At 39.5% G+C, this 15,323-nt stretch overlaps 1 protein-coding gene, 1 long non-coding RNA gene and 1 pseudogene across 13 annotated transcripts in view; 1 reads left to right on the forward strand and 2 right to left on the reverse strand.

The window, feature by feature from the left end:
- Positions 1–15,323, forward strand: part of Rubcn (rubicon autophagy regulator) — a 68,397-nt gene that overhangs the window by 31,604 nt on the left and 21,470 nt on the right. For 6 of the 12 annotated variants that reach the window (XM_021720167.3, XM_078043946.1, XM_078043940.1 and 3 more), the window contains 8 exons: positions 1,049–1,132; positions 3,027–3,186; positions 4,127–4,233; positions 5,294–5,450; positions 6,321–6,854; positions 8,145–8,189; positions 11,160–11,275; positions 14,612–14,822. In XM_021720167.3, coding sequence (XP_021575842.2) covers positions 1,049–1,132; positions 3,027–3,186; positions 4,127–4,233; positions 5,294–5,450; positions 6,321–6,854; positions 8,145–8,189; positions 11,160–11,275; positions 14,612–14,822 — 1,414 coding nt within the window. Of the gene's footprint in view, positions 1–1,048; positions 1,133–3,026; positions 3,187–4,126; positions 4,234–5,293; positions 5,451–6,320; positions 6,855–8,144; positions 8,190–10,341; positions 10,438–11,159; positions 11,276–14,611; positions 14,823–15,323 lie in introns of all 12 variants that reach the window. The other 6 variants (XM_078043941.1, XM_078043944.1, XM_005340276.5 and 3 more) reach the window with 4 other exon arrangements.
- LOC101974996 (transcription factor BTF3-like) lies at positions 12,112–12,945 on the reverse strand (annotated as a pseudogene).
- The window catches only part of LOC144376389 (uncharacterized), a 31,491-nt gene continuing 29,742 nt past the window's right edge, over positions 13,575–15,323 (reverse strand). Inside the window, exon 4 of the long non-coding RNA XR_013436830.1 lies at positions 13,575–14,947. This is a non-coding gene — a long non-coding RNA (uncharacterized LOC144376389). The remainder of the gene's footprint in view (positions 14,948–15,323) is intronic.

The following is a 15,323-nucleotide window of genomic DNA, read 5'->3' on the forward strand; positions in this document are numbered from 1 at the left end:
AATTCGTCAGTAAAGCCATTTGGTCCTGGGCTTTTCTTTTTGGTGTACTTTTTATTACTGACTAACATCATTACTTGTTATTAGTCTGTTTAGGTTTTTTAAAAAACATTTTTAGTTATATATGGACATAATATCTTTATTTTATTTATTTATTTTTATGTGATGCCGAGGATCAAACCCAGTGTTTCACATGTGTGAGGCAAGCACTCTACCACTGAGCCACAACCCCAGCCCTCTGTTTAGGTTTTGCATCTTCATAGTTTATTGGTTAGGTTATATGTACCCAGAAATTTATGTGTTCTAGGTTTTCTAATTTGGTAGTATATAATAATTCATAATGGTTCTTACTATCAACTTTTGAGATGCTTTTTGGATTATATATTAGGTTCTAATATATTTTAAGGTCTCTTTCTAGGCTGTTTATTCTGTTCCATTAACTGGTTTGTCTCTTGATACTTGTGCTAGTTCTTTATTTTCAAAATTATTTAAATTTCAATTTTAACTTCTGCTGGATAGTCTGGTGAAGGATTCTCAAAAATCAATTAGGTTTTCATGATGTAAGCATTTTGTTATCGTATTTGGGCCTTTTCCTGTCTAAGACCATTTTATGTAGGACTGAGCATTTCCTTTCACTCTAAATACAGCCATTTCCTGAACTGGGTAGCATGAGAAAAGCAAGTGTTTCTTTAGTTGACTTTGTTTGTAGTAAGTACTGAAGGTATTTATCTCTGGCTTTTAATAGTTCTTCACCAGCTTTAAGAATTACTATTTAGGAAACTGAATGGTAGAAAGAAGTAGAAAAGAGATTACTTCCACTGTATGCTGTGTATATCATATGCATGTACACCTGTTCAGAAGAACGATTAAAGAAGTTTTAAACAATCTTTAAAAGGGTGAAGATGTGTATATATTCCTTTGATTGCTGCTGAGAACTTTTGTTGAGGAAAGGGAAGATTATGCTCTTTTTTCTGTCTTTGAAAGTCAATAGTAAAACTAGATATGGTCCAGAATGGTAGTGATTTGCTCACTTTGTGTGTTCCTTTATCAGGTTTGTTGCCGCCAAACTGATTACTGGCAATTTGTGAAAGACATCCGGTGGCTTAGTCCCCACTCAGCCCTTCATGTAGAGAAGGTAAGAGTGAAAGAAGAATTGGTGTTCTAAGGTGCAGCTGCAAGTCTTCACTGTTTGATGTTCAATTGGAAGTGAATTCTCGCCTAGAATGGAGTGTATCCAGTTTCCTGATAACTGAGGAAAGGAAGTTATTCCTGTAGAACTGGCATGGAGGGAAGTATCATTTACTTTAAAAATAAATAAATAAACCTGCAGGGCATGGTGGCATATACCTGTAATCCCAGCAACTTGGGATGTTGAAGCAGGAGGATTGCAAGTTTGAGGCCATCCTCAGCAATTTAGGAAGGCCCTAACAATTTAGTGAGACCCTGTCTCAAAATAAAAAGGATTAGGGGTGTGGCTCAACAGTTAAGTGCTCTTGGGTTCAAACCCCAGTACCAAAAATTAAAAAATAAACCTTATAGACCTATTGATCCAGGTCACTTTCTCTCCTCTGGGGAAGGTGTAAAGATCTGTGAATGTGGGACCATAAATAAGCTCTTCAAAATCTAGGGAAAATGGCAAGAGTTTTTCTAAAGTAACAGGGGAAGTGGGACTTTTATGCTAATTATTTAAGAAGAAAAAGTACCAGTTAGAAAGGAATGTGAGATTTCTGTAGACCAGTATCAAATGGAACCAAGTATGATGTCCCTAACAGCTTTGGCTACTGTTATAGTACTTCTCTCTCCTGTTCTCAGCTTAATATGGTACCCCTGATTTCTAATCAGGGAAACTGAACTCAAAAGTTAGGTTATGTGGCTGAAGTTATACACCTTGTTCCAAAACAATCACTGCCAAGTTTATGTATATATTCATTTCACTCTATATTATGAAAAATTTCAAATATATATAAAATTGGAAAAACAAACTCCAAACTATCCATCACCCCACTTCAGCATTTGTCAACATACTGCCAATCTTGTTCTGTGCATACCCCCAATGCTAGATTCATTGCTAAGATAATGTTAGGAAAAGTAGCTTCTTTCTAGATAATCAGGAAACCAAATCACAGTGCCTCAATTCTATAGAAAAGCCTGTTATTTCCTTTGTTCTCGTCACTTCTATTTTTCCCAGTAAGCCTTCCTCTAACTTCTTTTCTAAATTATGTTGCTATTGTTATTTTTTCTTAAAAGATGCTTGAAATTGCCATTCATATATTTTGTCAGACTAATCCTGGGCTACAAGATTTTATTCTTAAAACATTCAAGATCAAGGTTCCAAACAGAACTTTGCATCTAAAAACAAAAAGAAGTGCTCAGATGGCTTCTCTTCAGTGGCATTTTTCCAAGATGCCTCCCACCCCACAAGATTTTTGTCACATTCTTTTTTGAAGTCCACCTAAAATAGAGGACTCTGAGAAAAGCCAAGAGATCAAGTTTTCCCTTCCTCTGAGTATCCCAGAACAGAGCCAGATATAGATTGGCATAGTGGTAGACACTTATAGTCCCAATTAGTCAGGAGGTGGAGGCTAAGATATGAGGATCGTAAGTTGGTAGCCAGCCTGGGCAACTTATTGAGACCCTATCTTCAGATAAAATTTTTTAAAAGGCTCGGAGGTGGGAGTGGGTGTAGCTCAGAGGAAGAGTGCTTGCCTAGCAAGGCCCTGTGCTCAATTCCCAGTACTTTAGGAAAAAAAGAGCCAATGTAGCAGCTTTGTCTCTCCTGGAGTTGCCTCTCCTAGAAATGCATATCAGGTCTTAACTGCTTAGTTCCTCACTAGTAATACAATTCATCAAGGAAACTATTAATCTCTTACATCATTCTCTAACTCTAGTTATCCTCTAGATGCTGGCTAGAGAAAAATACTTCTGATTGCCTCCCTTTACCTATCTCAGTGAGTTCTTGGGTCATTAGGCCTCAATCCTGCTATATCAAACAGGATGTATACTTTGACTCTTGCCTCTTTGTCTCACAGTTCATCAACTTACATGAGAATGGCCAGAATAATGCTGATGGTGTGAGTGAGCATGCTGTTGCAGAGTTGTGGCTACAGCACAGCTTACAGTGCCACTGCCTCTCAGCCCAGCTCCGACCTCTGCTTGGGGATAGACAGTATATCAGAAAATTCTACACAGGTGGGTAGAGATCACTTAGGGTTGCTGTATATACTTCCTTATTCTCTTCTTCTATTCCTCTATAAGGTCTCTCTAATTCCAGAGCCTCATATTTTTCACTTGATGCCAAGAGATTCTTACTTAGAAACATATCCTGTCTTCCCTTTCACCTCCCTTGAAAAACATTAAAACCTTATGCTAAGTATTCCACTATACCCATACACATAAACCAGTAGGGGGTGTAACCAAAATGTACGTAACAACCATTTATTGAGAGTTTCTGTTGGGCCAGGCACTGTGATACTGTCCTCATCACAATAATCTGGGAAAATAAACAAGGAGAGAAATGAATTACAGTAGATGGGGTAGAGAGAAAAGATGGGAGGGGAGGGGAGGGGGATAGTAGAGGATAGGAAAGGTAGCAGAATACAACAGTTACTAATAGGGCATAATGTAAAATTGTGGATGTGTAACCGACGTGATTCTGCAATCTGCATTTGGGGTAAAAATTGGGAGTTCATAATCCACTTGAATCTAATGTATGAAATATGATATGTCAAGAGCTTTGTAATGTTGTGAACAACCAATAAAAAAATTAAAAAAAAAATAAATAAAATTTTTCTTTTAAAACAAAAAAACAATAACCCCTAAGAGTCAGGCATTAGTACTCCTATTTTCCCATCAGAGAAACAGAGTTCAAGGAGGTTAGGTGATTTGGCCAAAGTCACCCAGAGCCAGAATTTAGTCTGTCTTTTTTTTTGAAACCTCTTATCTTGAGCTCTTTGCTTACTGGACATGGCTTGTCCCTAATTCCCTTTCTCCCTTCAGTGGAATGATTCTCCTCAATTCTTTTTACTTTCTTTCTCTTTCTTTCCCTGAGCTTCTCTCTCCCAGGGCCATTCAAGGAGGCCAAAGCTCTCCCTGCTGGATTTCATCTCTGTGATAACTTTTCTCTTCCCAGATACTGCTTTCCTCCTAAGTGATGCCCACGTCACAGCCATGCTTCAATGCCTGGAAGCTGTGGAACAGAACAACCCCCGCCTCCTGGCTCAGATTGATGCATCTATGGTAAAGAGGGCAAAGAATTATCCATGTCTGTGCTGGGCCCCAGACATTATCATGATTTAATTCACAGTAGCAAATGACTTCTTCACAGAGGCAGTTGTGAATGGAAAGACTTTTATTTTTATTTTTATTTTTTGTGTGTGTGATGCCGGGGATCAAACCCAGGACCTCTTACATGCTAAGCAAGTGCTTTACCACTAAGCTTTACCTCTTAGTTCCTAAGAATTCCATTTCTAAAAATATTTAAAAACAAAGAGGTACCATTAAGTTTCTTTGTTTACATTGTGCTAGGGATCAAACCTAGGGCCTTACATGGTAGGCAAGGATTCTACCACTGAATTAGATACTTATTGAAGCCCCCATTAAATACTTATTGAAGCCAGAAACATGAGAGGCTGAGAAAAGAGGATCCCAAGTTTGAGGCCAGCCTCAGTAACTTAGCAAGACCCTGTCTTAAGACAAAAAATAAAAAGGGCTGAGGATATATCTCAGTAGTTAAGTACCCTATACCAAAAACAAACAAATGAAAAACTTATTGAAGTGAACAATCTAAGCTTAGGTCTTATTTGCTGTCGGGGAAGTAGGAGTTGGGTAGGGAGGTGTAGGTGTTTTTTAAGTCCTATGGCCCTTGGTCTGAGTAAATACCTCCTTAATGCAGGTTTGATGAAGAGCTGGGGAGAAGAAGGTTAGTTCTGAATTCGGAGTTGGTTTAAAGTGTCATACCTAGTATGGGTTAATGGTACATGGGACTATTTTTTTCCTTAGGTATAAAGAAAATTTTATTACCTATAATAAGCTTACCCCATCTACTTAGACCACCTAGAAGGATTCCAGTGCAGAAGCTGTGGTGTACAGCAGGACTTCACAGTTTCAGTTTATGCTGTATTAGAAGGTAGAAGAAGGTAGAAGGTAGAAGAAGGTAGCTGTGCTATATTTATAGGATCTGGCTCTAGTCCAGGCTTGCTGCCAAAGGCCAGCTTTTATCAGCATTTCTGAAGTATTGACTGCCTCTCCTGTGAGGGCCTCTATCCTTGACTCTGACAAATGTTTTGTTTTGTTTTAGTTTGCCAGAAAGCACGAGAGCCCACTACTGGTGACAAAGAGCCAGAGCCTGACAGCTCTGCCTGGTTCCACATGTACCCCTCCAACCAGCTATGCTCAGCATTCCTACTTTGGGTCCTCCTCTGGTCTCCACCAGTCTGTGCCGAACCACAGTTCAGGTATGGATGCAGGAAGGGTGGTGGTTCCATGTATCTCTAGGCCTGGAAAGTAGAGGACTTTGTAAGTGCTCACAGACTGGGAATTGAGACTTGAGTTGGTATAGGTTGTCAAACTTCATATATATTTAAAAAGTTATATAGCAGCAAATATAACATAATTAAAGTAATCGAGGGGGGCTGGGGACATAGCTCAGTTGGTAGAGTGCTTGCCTAGCATGCACAAGGCTGTGGGTTCAATCCTCAGCACCACAAAAAAAAAAAGTAATAGAGGAAAGAGATATTTTTAGATTCTTTTTTCCCTCACATTTTTATGGGTGTATTATAGTGTTTTTGGATTATTTTGAGTTTCTAATCTACAGTGAAAGAAGACATTTAATAATTGCTAACATTTTTTGAGTGCCTACAACATGCTGGTCTCTATTATAATCTGTTTATATGTAGTATTTAATTTGATTCTTAAAACAGTCCTGTGAGGGAGGTGGTGTTATTATTATTGCTCATTTTGCAGATGAGGAGTACATAACCACAGGACATAAAGCCTCTATCTCAAGAGCCCAGGATCTTGATCTAGCTGCTTCTAAATAATTTTTCACTTTAATTGACTTACCTTTTCTGCAGTAACATCTGTTCTCAGCATCCAGTAATGATAGAGAATTGGTCTTAAGTTGTGGAGAAGCCTTTCATGCATACTGTAGACCTCTAGATTACTCTTTTTTTTAATATTTATTTTTTTCTTTTTTAGATTTAGTAGAAAATTTAATATAAGTTTTTTATGTGTTATGGCTTATAGGTAATAGATATTCTTTTTAATTTTTATTTTTGTTGTTAGCTTACCTTCCTTTCCCTTATTCTTTATTTTTTATATTTTAGAAAGAAGATCTACTTCCTTTTCCCTCTCCAGCGTTCTCCAGAAACCTCAAGAAAGCAGAGGACATCTCTCACTAGCAGAGGATCAAACCATCCAAGCACCCGAGCTTTCAGACTCTGCACTAGCCAGGGATTCTGCATTGACCCCAAATGAGATGAGCTCCAGCACTCTGACCAGCCCTATAGAGGCATCCTGGGTTAGCAGCCAGAATGATTCACCACGGGATGCCAGTGAGGGACCTGAGTACCTGGCCATTGGCAACCTAGACCCCCATGGCCGGACTGCCAGCTGTCAGAGTCACAGCAGCAATGCTGAGAGTAGCAGTTCCAATTTGTTCTCCTCTGGTAGCTCCCAGAAGCCAGATTCTGCTTCTTCTTCTTTAGGGGACCAAGAGGGTGGGGGGCAGAGTCAGCTGTCCAGTGTCCTTCGAAGATCTAGCTTCTCAGAGGGGCAGACTGTCACTGTATCCAGTGGGACAAAGAAGAGCCATATTCGTTCCCATTCAGATACCAACATTGCCTCCAGAGGAGCCCCAGGTAATGGTGCGCACCAACCACTAGTTAGCAAGATGACCCCTTGACTTTAGGGAACATTTGTTCTTATGGCTTTCCAAGCACCAGAAAGAGGTTATGTTTCTGATGACATGAGATTCTGCTTTATAGTGAAAGAGAGAACTTTAGAATGTTTTTTGTTTATTCCTTTATATATTGCTAAATACTAAATACTTTCCTGGATATATTAGTTCCTTGGCATCAGAGGATAGTGTGACTCATCATATTTAAAGTTTTAAATGATCTCTTGAACTAAGGGAATATATTAAAGAGCTTTAAAAATAATCCCATTAAATTCCTCCCCTTCCTGTGATTCCTTGGAACTTTGGTCAGGATATAATACCAGTATGAGAGAAGCAGAGTGATATTAGGGTTTCCTAATTAAAACTAGGAATATAAGTATAGGACCTGGTAACCAAGCTGGTGGGGCTGAGGGACAGGTAAAGAGATCCTGGCCCCTGGGAATGCTATCCCCTTAACACTAGGTGAGCAGAGAGCAGCCTAGACTTGGGGAAGGTGGGTTTCATTGCTTTTGCCATCTCCCTGCCATCATACTTCCTGGGTTGTTGGTATCTGGCAGACTTTGTTTGGATTTCACTTACAGCAGAATCTCCATAACAGCAAGACCATTCCGGGTCAGAAAACTCCAGAAATAAAATATTAAAAAATTTTTAAAAATTAAGGATAAAAAGGATTCCCTTAGCAACTGGAGCTGCTATTGTTTCTCTGTAATTTTTAGAAAGAAAAGAACCTAAGGGCCTCATCTGAAACTTTCCAAATGGCAAATTTTATCTGTTTTTCCTCAAGAATTTGACTTATTGGAACTTTTAAAGAAAAAAATCTCCAAATCAAAGCCTGTCTTCCCATGAGCTTTCTTAGATGTGAAGAGTGCACTTGGGTTAGATCTTCATGTCACATCTTATACTTTAGGCCTGGTGTCTACTGTATTCCAGGTCATTGGCCTTTGAGCATGTAAAACTTCCCTGCCCCCATTCTTGAATCCACATGGATTCCAGAAACCATGGTAACCTGCATGGGAAAAGGGAGCCTGTGAAAACCTATGCAGAAGGTTCTGAGGGAGTATGGGTCATGTGTAGCTTCTTGTACAAGTCATCCTTCCTTTAGCACTGGGGTTCCCTTTTGGAGTTATGTCCCCACCTCTGCCAGGTAAAAGACATAGTTTTTTTGTTTGTTTGTTTTTGTTTTTTTCTTCTCTCTCTCTAATCTTGTTTGCTCTGTCTGGACTCTTCTCTATACTTGTCTGTTTACCTACAGGAGGCCCCAGGAATATCACCATTATAGTTGAAGATCCCATTGCAGGTTTGGGAGCCAGTCCTCTACCTTCTCTCCTTTCTGCTCCTTTGTGACCACCTTGCTTAGTTGAAAACATCTTTTTACAGTCTGGTGTCAAATCAAGTCTGGCTAGTCTGGTCCTGTTATGATGTTAGGACCTGTCTGTAAAATGACAGTGATACTTAATGTGATATATATTCTTCTCACAACTTCCATATGCCTCCTTCAGTTTCCCATCAGCTTCTGGGAGGCAGAATCAAGACTTAGTGATTAATTTTTGCCCAAAGGTAAAACAAAGACCTACTATTTATCTAAGTCCTCTTGATGAATCAGTGACAGAATGTTTCTTTTAACTGAATATTTACTGTGGCGTATTTTATTTTCCTTGACTTAACACCAGAATGTGTTTTATCCCCTTTCTGTGGTTTTGGATATACTCGCATGTTTTTTGCCTGTCAAGAGACCCATTTCCTTTTTCTTACATATGTTTTCATAACCCTGTGAGTCCCCATACCCCATTCCAACCATTGCACATTTTTCAAGTGACTTGAATCTGTTTCTTTGGTTTTCATGGTGGTGTCTCCTGTATTCCAGATCATTGGCCTTTGAGCATGTAAAACTCAAACATTTGTGTTGCATTCTGGGTACTGTGATTCATGAAAATATTAATGCTGTAGGAATGTGTCTGCAAGACAGTGGTGAGAAAGGATTGAAAACCATGGCCTCCTGGTAATGAGTGAAGCTGCTAGGTATCTAGGTACTCTGAAAAGAGAAAGTTTAAGAGGAAATAAAGTGTGCAAAATCATCATTTAGAAGAGCATATTTGTTCTTAAGAGGATGAGAAATTATAAGAAGACAGATTTTGAGTGAGTGTAAGGAAATGCTAAGAATCAGTTGGGTGGGCAGCATTAGGAGGTAGTGTACTCAATGTGCAAAGGCTGAATACCCATATCTTGTAAAGAAGTAAGGTTTCTGTTGTGTTTGGAATCTAAAAATTTCCTTCCAAGACATGGTTTCTTACCAAGGTTTCATGGTGACTGCTAGGTTATCCTCAGTTGGTGGTGAGGAGCAGAGCCCACTACTAGGGCTACCAGAAGTCTCTGAGGCCCAAGGAGAAAGCTGATTTCTCTTACCATGTAGTAGCATTTTTTTTTTTTTTTTTGCAATAGGAACAGCAGATAAGTTGGTACCATTTTCCATGGAAACAGGTTAGATGTGTTTCAATCATTCTTCTTCCCAGAGCACCCTGCTCATTTCTTAGGCATCCACCTGCTCTTCTACCTGCTTTTCCCTCTGGCACTAGAAATTTTGTGTTTCTTTTTGGAGAATATCAATTTCCCATTTCCTGTAATCCCTGCCTGCTGCTGTTTTTCCACTTCCAGCTCTTACTAGTCTTATTCCAAGGCACCTCCTGCTTTGCCAACCTTATCATGAAACCTGTCTTCCTTTTCCAGTCACTGAGCCCTTTGATTTCAAGGCCATTGTCTTTAGCTTCTTCAGCACTGCCTTGATGCTGCTGTTAAGGACATAGCTGGTTTTTTTTTTTTTTATTCCTTAGTGAATGTAAATTTACCTTCTGATATTTTTTAAAAATCTAGTGTCAATGTATCAGAAAATTTTAATGTGCTTGTGTTTGTTTTATCATCTGAAGACTTTTTCTGTCTGTCTGTCTGTCTGTCTGTCTGTCTGTCTCTCTCTCTCTCTCTCTCTCTCTCTCTCTCTCTCGTTTTATTTTATTTTTTGGTGCTGGGGATAAAACAAAATCAAAACCCAGGGCCTCACTTATGCATGCCAAGAAAATACTCTACCACTGAGCTACAACCCTAACAACCTATAGACTATTTGCTAAATTAGTTTGTCAAGTGGTTAGAAACTGGCTGATATTCCTGTAACATTTCGTTGGATGGCAAATAACTAAATTGATTCATTTTGATTTGATACTTTTCACCTTTGTGTTGTCCCATTCTAGATCATGTTTTCTCTCTTCCGACTGATTTCCCATTCCTTTCCTCTACATGTTCTGTTTTCTTGGGCTGTTAACTATTAATATGCTACCCTTTTCCTTCTTAGGTGGGCTTTGGGAATGGTAGCAGTTAAATGTTGAAACTCCAGATTGGGAATGTATCCGTTGCTTACTTCTGTGTGGGTTTTTACTTCCTGGTGTGGTGACTGACACTAGAATCCTGCAATGATAAGTCGAAGTTAAGAGGCCCCTTTCCCTACTCTGTTCAGAGCAGTGAAGTCAGCACACCCAGCTCTCTGTACCTGGAGTATGGTAAGTGAGTACTAGGAAGGCTAGGGATGAAATGGTGTCTTGTCTTTGCTTTCTCCTCCTGCCTGATAAAGCCTCAGCTTTTGTGCTCATCTCAACTCTGTGGAGGGTACACACTGTGCAGTCTGACCACCCCTTCTTCAACCCCTGTGCTAGAAATCATAGTCACCTGCCATTTCTCTTGGACCCCTCTGACTCTGGGGTCCCACTGTCTCTTATGTTGTAGGTAATTATCACGGCACATCTCTGTTCATCCAGATGGAATGGCTGTCTGAGAGGATGAGAGGGATGTTGAAAAGAGGCCTTTGAGTATCTGGGTTTAGTTAGCAGAAGACAAGTTTCACATGGAAGTCATGTACAGAAGGAAGTTACTTGTGTCCTTTTCTGACTCTCAGCATGGGTTTTTAGATTTTTGTGTGTGTGGAGTAGGAGAAGAGAGTATGTCGTCTATAAATTTAGATAGTGTAAGTATTGTCTCTGGACTCTCTCCATGTAGTTCACCATTCTCCAACCAAGAGGCTTAGTAGTGCTCTGGGACTCTTAAGAATCTGAGTAATTCTATTAGAAGATAGATACCTTACCTCTAATTCCTCATTATTTGGGAAGACATGAGAGTATCTTTAGTGGTAAAAATCTTTAGACTTCTTGAAGAAGTCTAAATTTAGCTGTTACAAATTTGCTTTTTGAGACAGAACTTTTTATATCTACATTCCATTTTCCCACAGAGGGTGGTCAGTACCTGTGCTCAGGAGAGGGCATGTTCCGAAGACCATCAGAAGGACAGTCCCTCATCAGCTATCTCTCTGAGCAAGACTTTGGTAGCTGTGCAGACCTTGAAAAGGTGAGGAATCAAAGGGTCTGATGAAGAACTCATTCGTTGGAAGATCTGGCCTGAGGATCTATGATGCCATTTGTTTGAAAGAGATTTTAGGTTTATGGCAGTGTCATGAGTATAGCCTGCAGTAAATATAAAGTCCAGCAATTTCTGTTTCTGAGGAACTCCTCAGGAAGTGTGTGTTTCTCATCGAGTCCAAAATATTAGCAGTTTTATCCTAGAAGCTATGCTGGGCAGAGAAACATTCAATTTTAGGCACATGATTATTGTTTCCTCTTTCCTGGAACCTTAGATAAATTCTATTTCTAGGACTTCTGTATTTCATGCTTAGGCTCAGATACATAATAAATAACAACTATGCAGCATTTTTTAGATAACAAAACACTCATATCTTGAAAACATTGACCTTAATACTTCATGTATGAGTACATGAACTTGGAAAAGAGCCTGATTGAAATTTCTGGGCATCTTCTCTTTTTTCCTTCGCTAGGCAAAGAACTTTTCACACTTTATTCCTAGGCTTCTTCAGCTTATTTAACTGCAAAAAAATGAATTACATATAAGCAAAAACTAAAAAGAACTGCAGTGTCCTAGCAGGTTGGGCTTAAAAATATTAGAGAAGCTGGGTGTGGTGGTGCATGCCTATAATCCCAGAAGTTTGGGAGACTGAGGCAGGAAGATCACAAGTTCAAAGCCAGACTCAGCAGCTCAGCAAGGCCCTAAGCAACTTAGTGAGATCCTGTCTCAGAATAAAAAATGAAAAGGGCTGGGGATGTGGCTCAGTGGTTAAGCACCTCTGGCTTCAATCCCTGTTACCTAAAGAAAAGAAAAAGAAAAAGAAATAGTAGAGTGCTAGATTTTATCAAGTCCATAAACAAAACAATTTTAAAAAGCATAAGATAAATAGCAACTTCCTGTAACATCTTCAAGTTTTTTCTTCTTCAGAAGTTGACTCAATTCAACTTGCCTCATTCTTAAAAGCCTCATCAAAATTCTCCAATGATCTGGAACTTTATCACCATCACCATCTTCTCCAGTGGCAAGTGCTTTTCCATCCACAGCTGGGCAGAGCTTCAGCCAGTTTCCTTAAACTAGTCAGACTGTCTGTACTGTACTGGTTTAACATATAATATTTCTGTCAGCTGCTTTGTCTTACCATGACCTATAATGGTGAAAATGTTTGTTACCAGAGATGCTTGCACTGAAAGTTTGTCAAGGTAGATAACTGATCCTTGATTTATAAATACATTCACCCCTTCAGTATCAGAGATATTGTTTAGCCCTATGTTCTTTAAGGAAAATTGAAGTGTTTTGTGTTTTATTATCCACTGTAGTGGTTCTGTGAACCACCTTCTTCTCTCTGAGCAGTTCTTTCCCACCAATACATTCTTGTGTCTAAATTTTGCTGAATTTTTCCTGGTTCATGATAGTTTCTTGTTGAAATTGAAATTGGACCACATGGGGTACTTAATGCTGCATGGGGTCTTGGACTGACCAGCTGAGATTTTCTTTTCATTTTTATATATAAAATGGAACAGGCATGCATGGTCAAGATAGCAAAGAGAATTTAGAGCAGATTTTCTTGTCATCTACTTTCCTTATAATAGAAGTATGCATTTCCCCTGGGTGTTTTTGATAAGAGGAGTGCATGCCTTGGAAGGTCTGCTTTCCAACATCATAATAAGTGAGGCATTGAATACTTTTAGTTTCTTTTATTTTTTGGTACCAAGGATAGAACCCAGGGGCACTTAACCACTAAGCCACATCCCCAGCCCTTTTTATATTTTTATTTAGAGACAGGATCTCGCCAAGTTGCTTAGAACCTCTCTAAGTTGCTGAAGCTGGCTTTGAACTTAGATCCTCCTGCCTCAGCCTCCCAAACCACTGGGATTACAGGTGTGTGCCATGTTCCCAGCTTACTTTTAGTTCCTTTTTTTTTTTTTGGAGTAGTTTTTATTTTTTATTTTATCTTTTTTTTTTATTGGTTGTTCACAACATTACAAAGCTCTTGACATATCATATTTCATACATTAGATTGAAGTGGGTTATGAACTCCCAATTTTACCCCAAATGCAGATTGCAGAATCACGTTGGTTATACATCCACATTTTTACATAATGCCCAATTAGTAATTGTTGTATTCTGCTACCTTTCCTATCCCCTACTATCCCCCCTCCCCTCCCCTCCCCTCCCTTCTTCTCTCTCTACCCCATCTACTGTAATTCATTACTCTCCTTGTTTATTTTCCCATTCCCCTCACAACCTCTTATATGTAATTTTGTATAGCAATGAGGGTCTCCCTTCATTTCCATGCAATTTCCCTTTTCTCTCCCTTTCCCTCCCATCTCATGACTCTGTTAAATGTTAGTCTTTTCTTCCTGCTCTTTCTCCTTGCTCTGTTCATAGTTGCTCTCATTATATCAAAGAAGACATTTGGTATTTGCTTTTTAGGGATTGACTAGCTTCACTAAGCATAATCTGCTCTAGTGCCATCCATTTCCCTGCAAATTCTATGATTTTGTCATTTTTTATTGCTGCATAGTACTCCATTGTGTATAGATGCCACATTTTTTTTTATCCATTCATCTATTGAAGGGCATCTGGGTTGGTTCCACAGTCTAGCTATTGTGAATTGTGCTGCTATGAACATCGATATGGCAGCATCCCTGTAGCATGCTCTTTTAAGGTCTTCAGGGAATAGTCCGAGAAGGGCAATAGCAAGGTCAAGTGGTGGTTCCATTCCCAGCTTTCCCAGGAATCTCCAAACTGCCTTCCAAATTGGCCGCACCAATTTGCAGTCCCACCAGCAATGTACAAGAGTACCCTTTTCTCCACATCCTCGCCAGCACTTGCTGTTGTTTGACTTCATAGTGGCTGCCAATCTTACTGGAGTGAGATGGTATCTTAGGGAGGTTTTGATTTGCATTTCTCTGACTGCTAGAGATGGTGAGCATTTTTTCATGTACTTGTTGATTGATTGTATATCCTCCTCTGAGAAGTGTCTGTTCAGATCCTTGGCCCATTTGTTGATTGGGTTATTTGTTATCTTATTGTCTAATTTTTTGAATTCTTTGTATACTCTGGATATTAGGGCTCTATTTGAAGTGTGAGGAGTAAAAATTTGTTCCCAGGATGTAGGCTCCCTATTTACCTCTCTTATTGTTTCTCTTGCTGAGAAAAAACTTTTTAGTTTAAGTAAGTCCCATTTGTTGATTCTTGTTATTAACTCTTGTGCTATGGGTGTCCTATTAAGGAATTTGGAGCCCGACCCCACAATATGTAGATCGGAGCCAACTTTTAGTTCCTTAACATACAACTTCTTTGGTGCTTGCCTTCCCATAGGAGAATGCACACTTCAGCATTTCAGAGTCCTTGATTGCTGCCATTGAGCTAATGAAGTGCAACATGATGAGCCAATGCCTAGAAGAAGAGGAAGTAGAAGAAGAAGACAGTGATAAAGAAATCCAGGAACTGAAACAGAAGATCCGCCTTCGGCGCCAGCAAATCCGCACCAAGAATCTGCTCCCTGTATACCAGGAGACTGAGCAAGGAAGTGAGTGAGGCCTATAAACACATTTTTGTTCCTGCTTCTTCATGGCTTCAAGACAAGTTCAGTGCCTTGAGGGCTTTCGTTTCTGGTCTTCCTTTGGGAATTACACCCAAACCAAGGTTTTGTCACTGTCAGAAAGATATTACTTTGTTATATTAAAAAAAAAAATTTGTAGTTGTAGATGGACAGAATGCCTTTATTTTATTTATTTTTATGTACTGCCGAGGATCGAACCCAATGCCACCTCATGCATGCTAGGCAAGCTCTCTGCTGCTGAGCTATACCCCAGACTTTGTTCTGTTTTTGAGAGCTTGTTTGGAGGTTCTAGCAGAGGAGCTCAGCTACTTGTATGCCCTTGACGAAAGATGCTCCTCCTCTATCAGGGACGATTGTGTTCTCTTTGACTGAGCAAGAAGCTTTGGGAGGGACACACATGGAGCAGTGAGGAAAGGGACACTTTCTTAGCCAGCCAGATCATCTGAATCAACCCTGGTGATCAATGAG

Source organism: Ictidomys tridecemlineatus, chromosome 3, assembly GCF_052094955.1.
Source record: "Ictidomys tridecemlineatus isolate mIctTri1 chromosome 3, mIctTri1.hap1, whole genome shotgun sequence".
Taxonomy (NCBI): Eukaryota; Metazoa; Chordata; class Mammalia; order Rodentia; family Sciuridae; genus Ictidomys; species Ictidomys tridecemlineatus.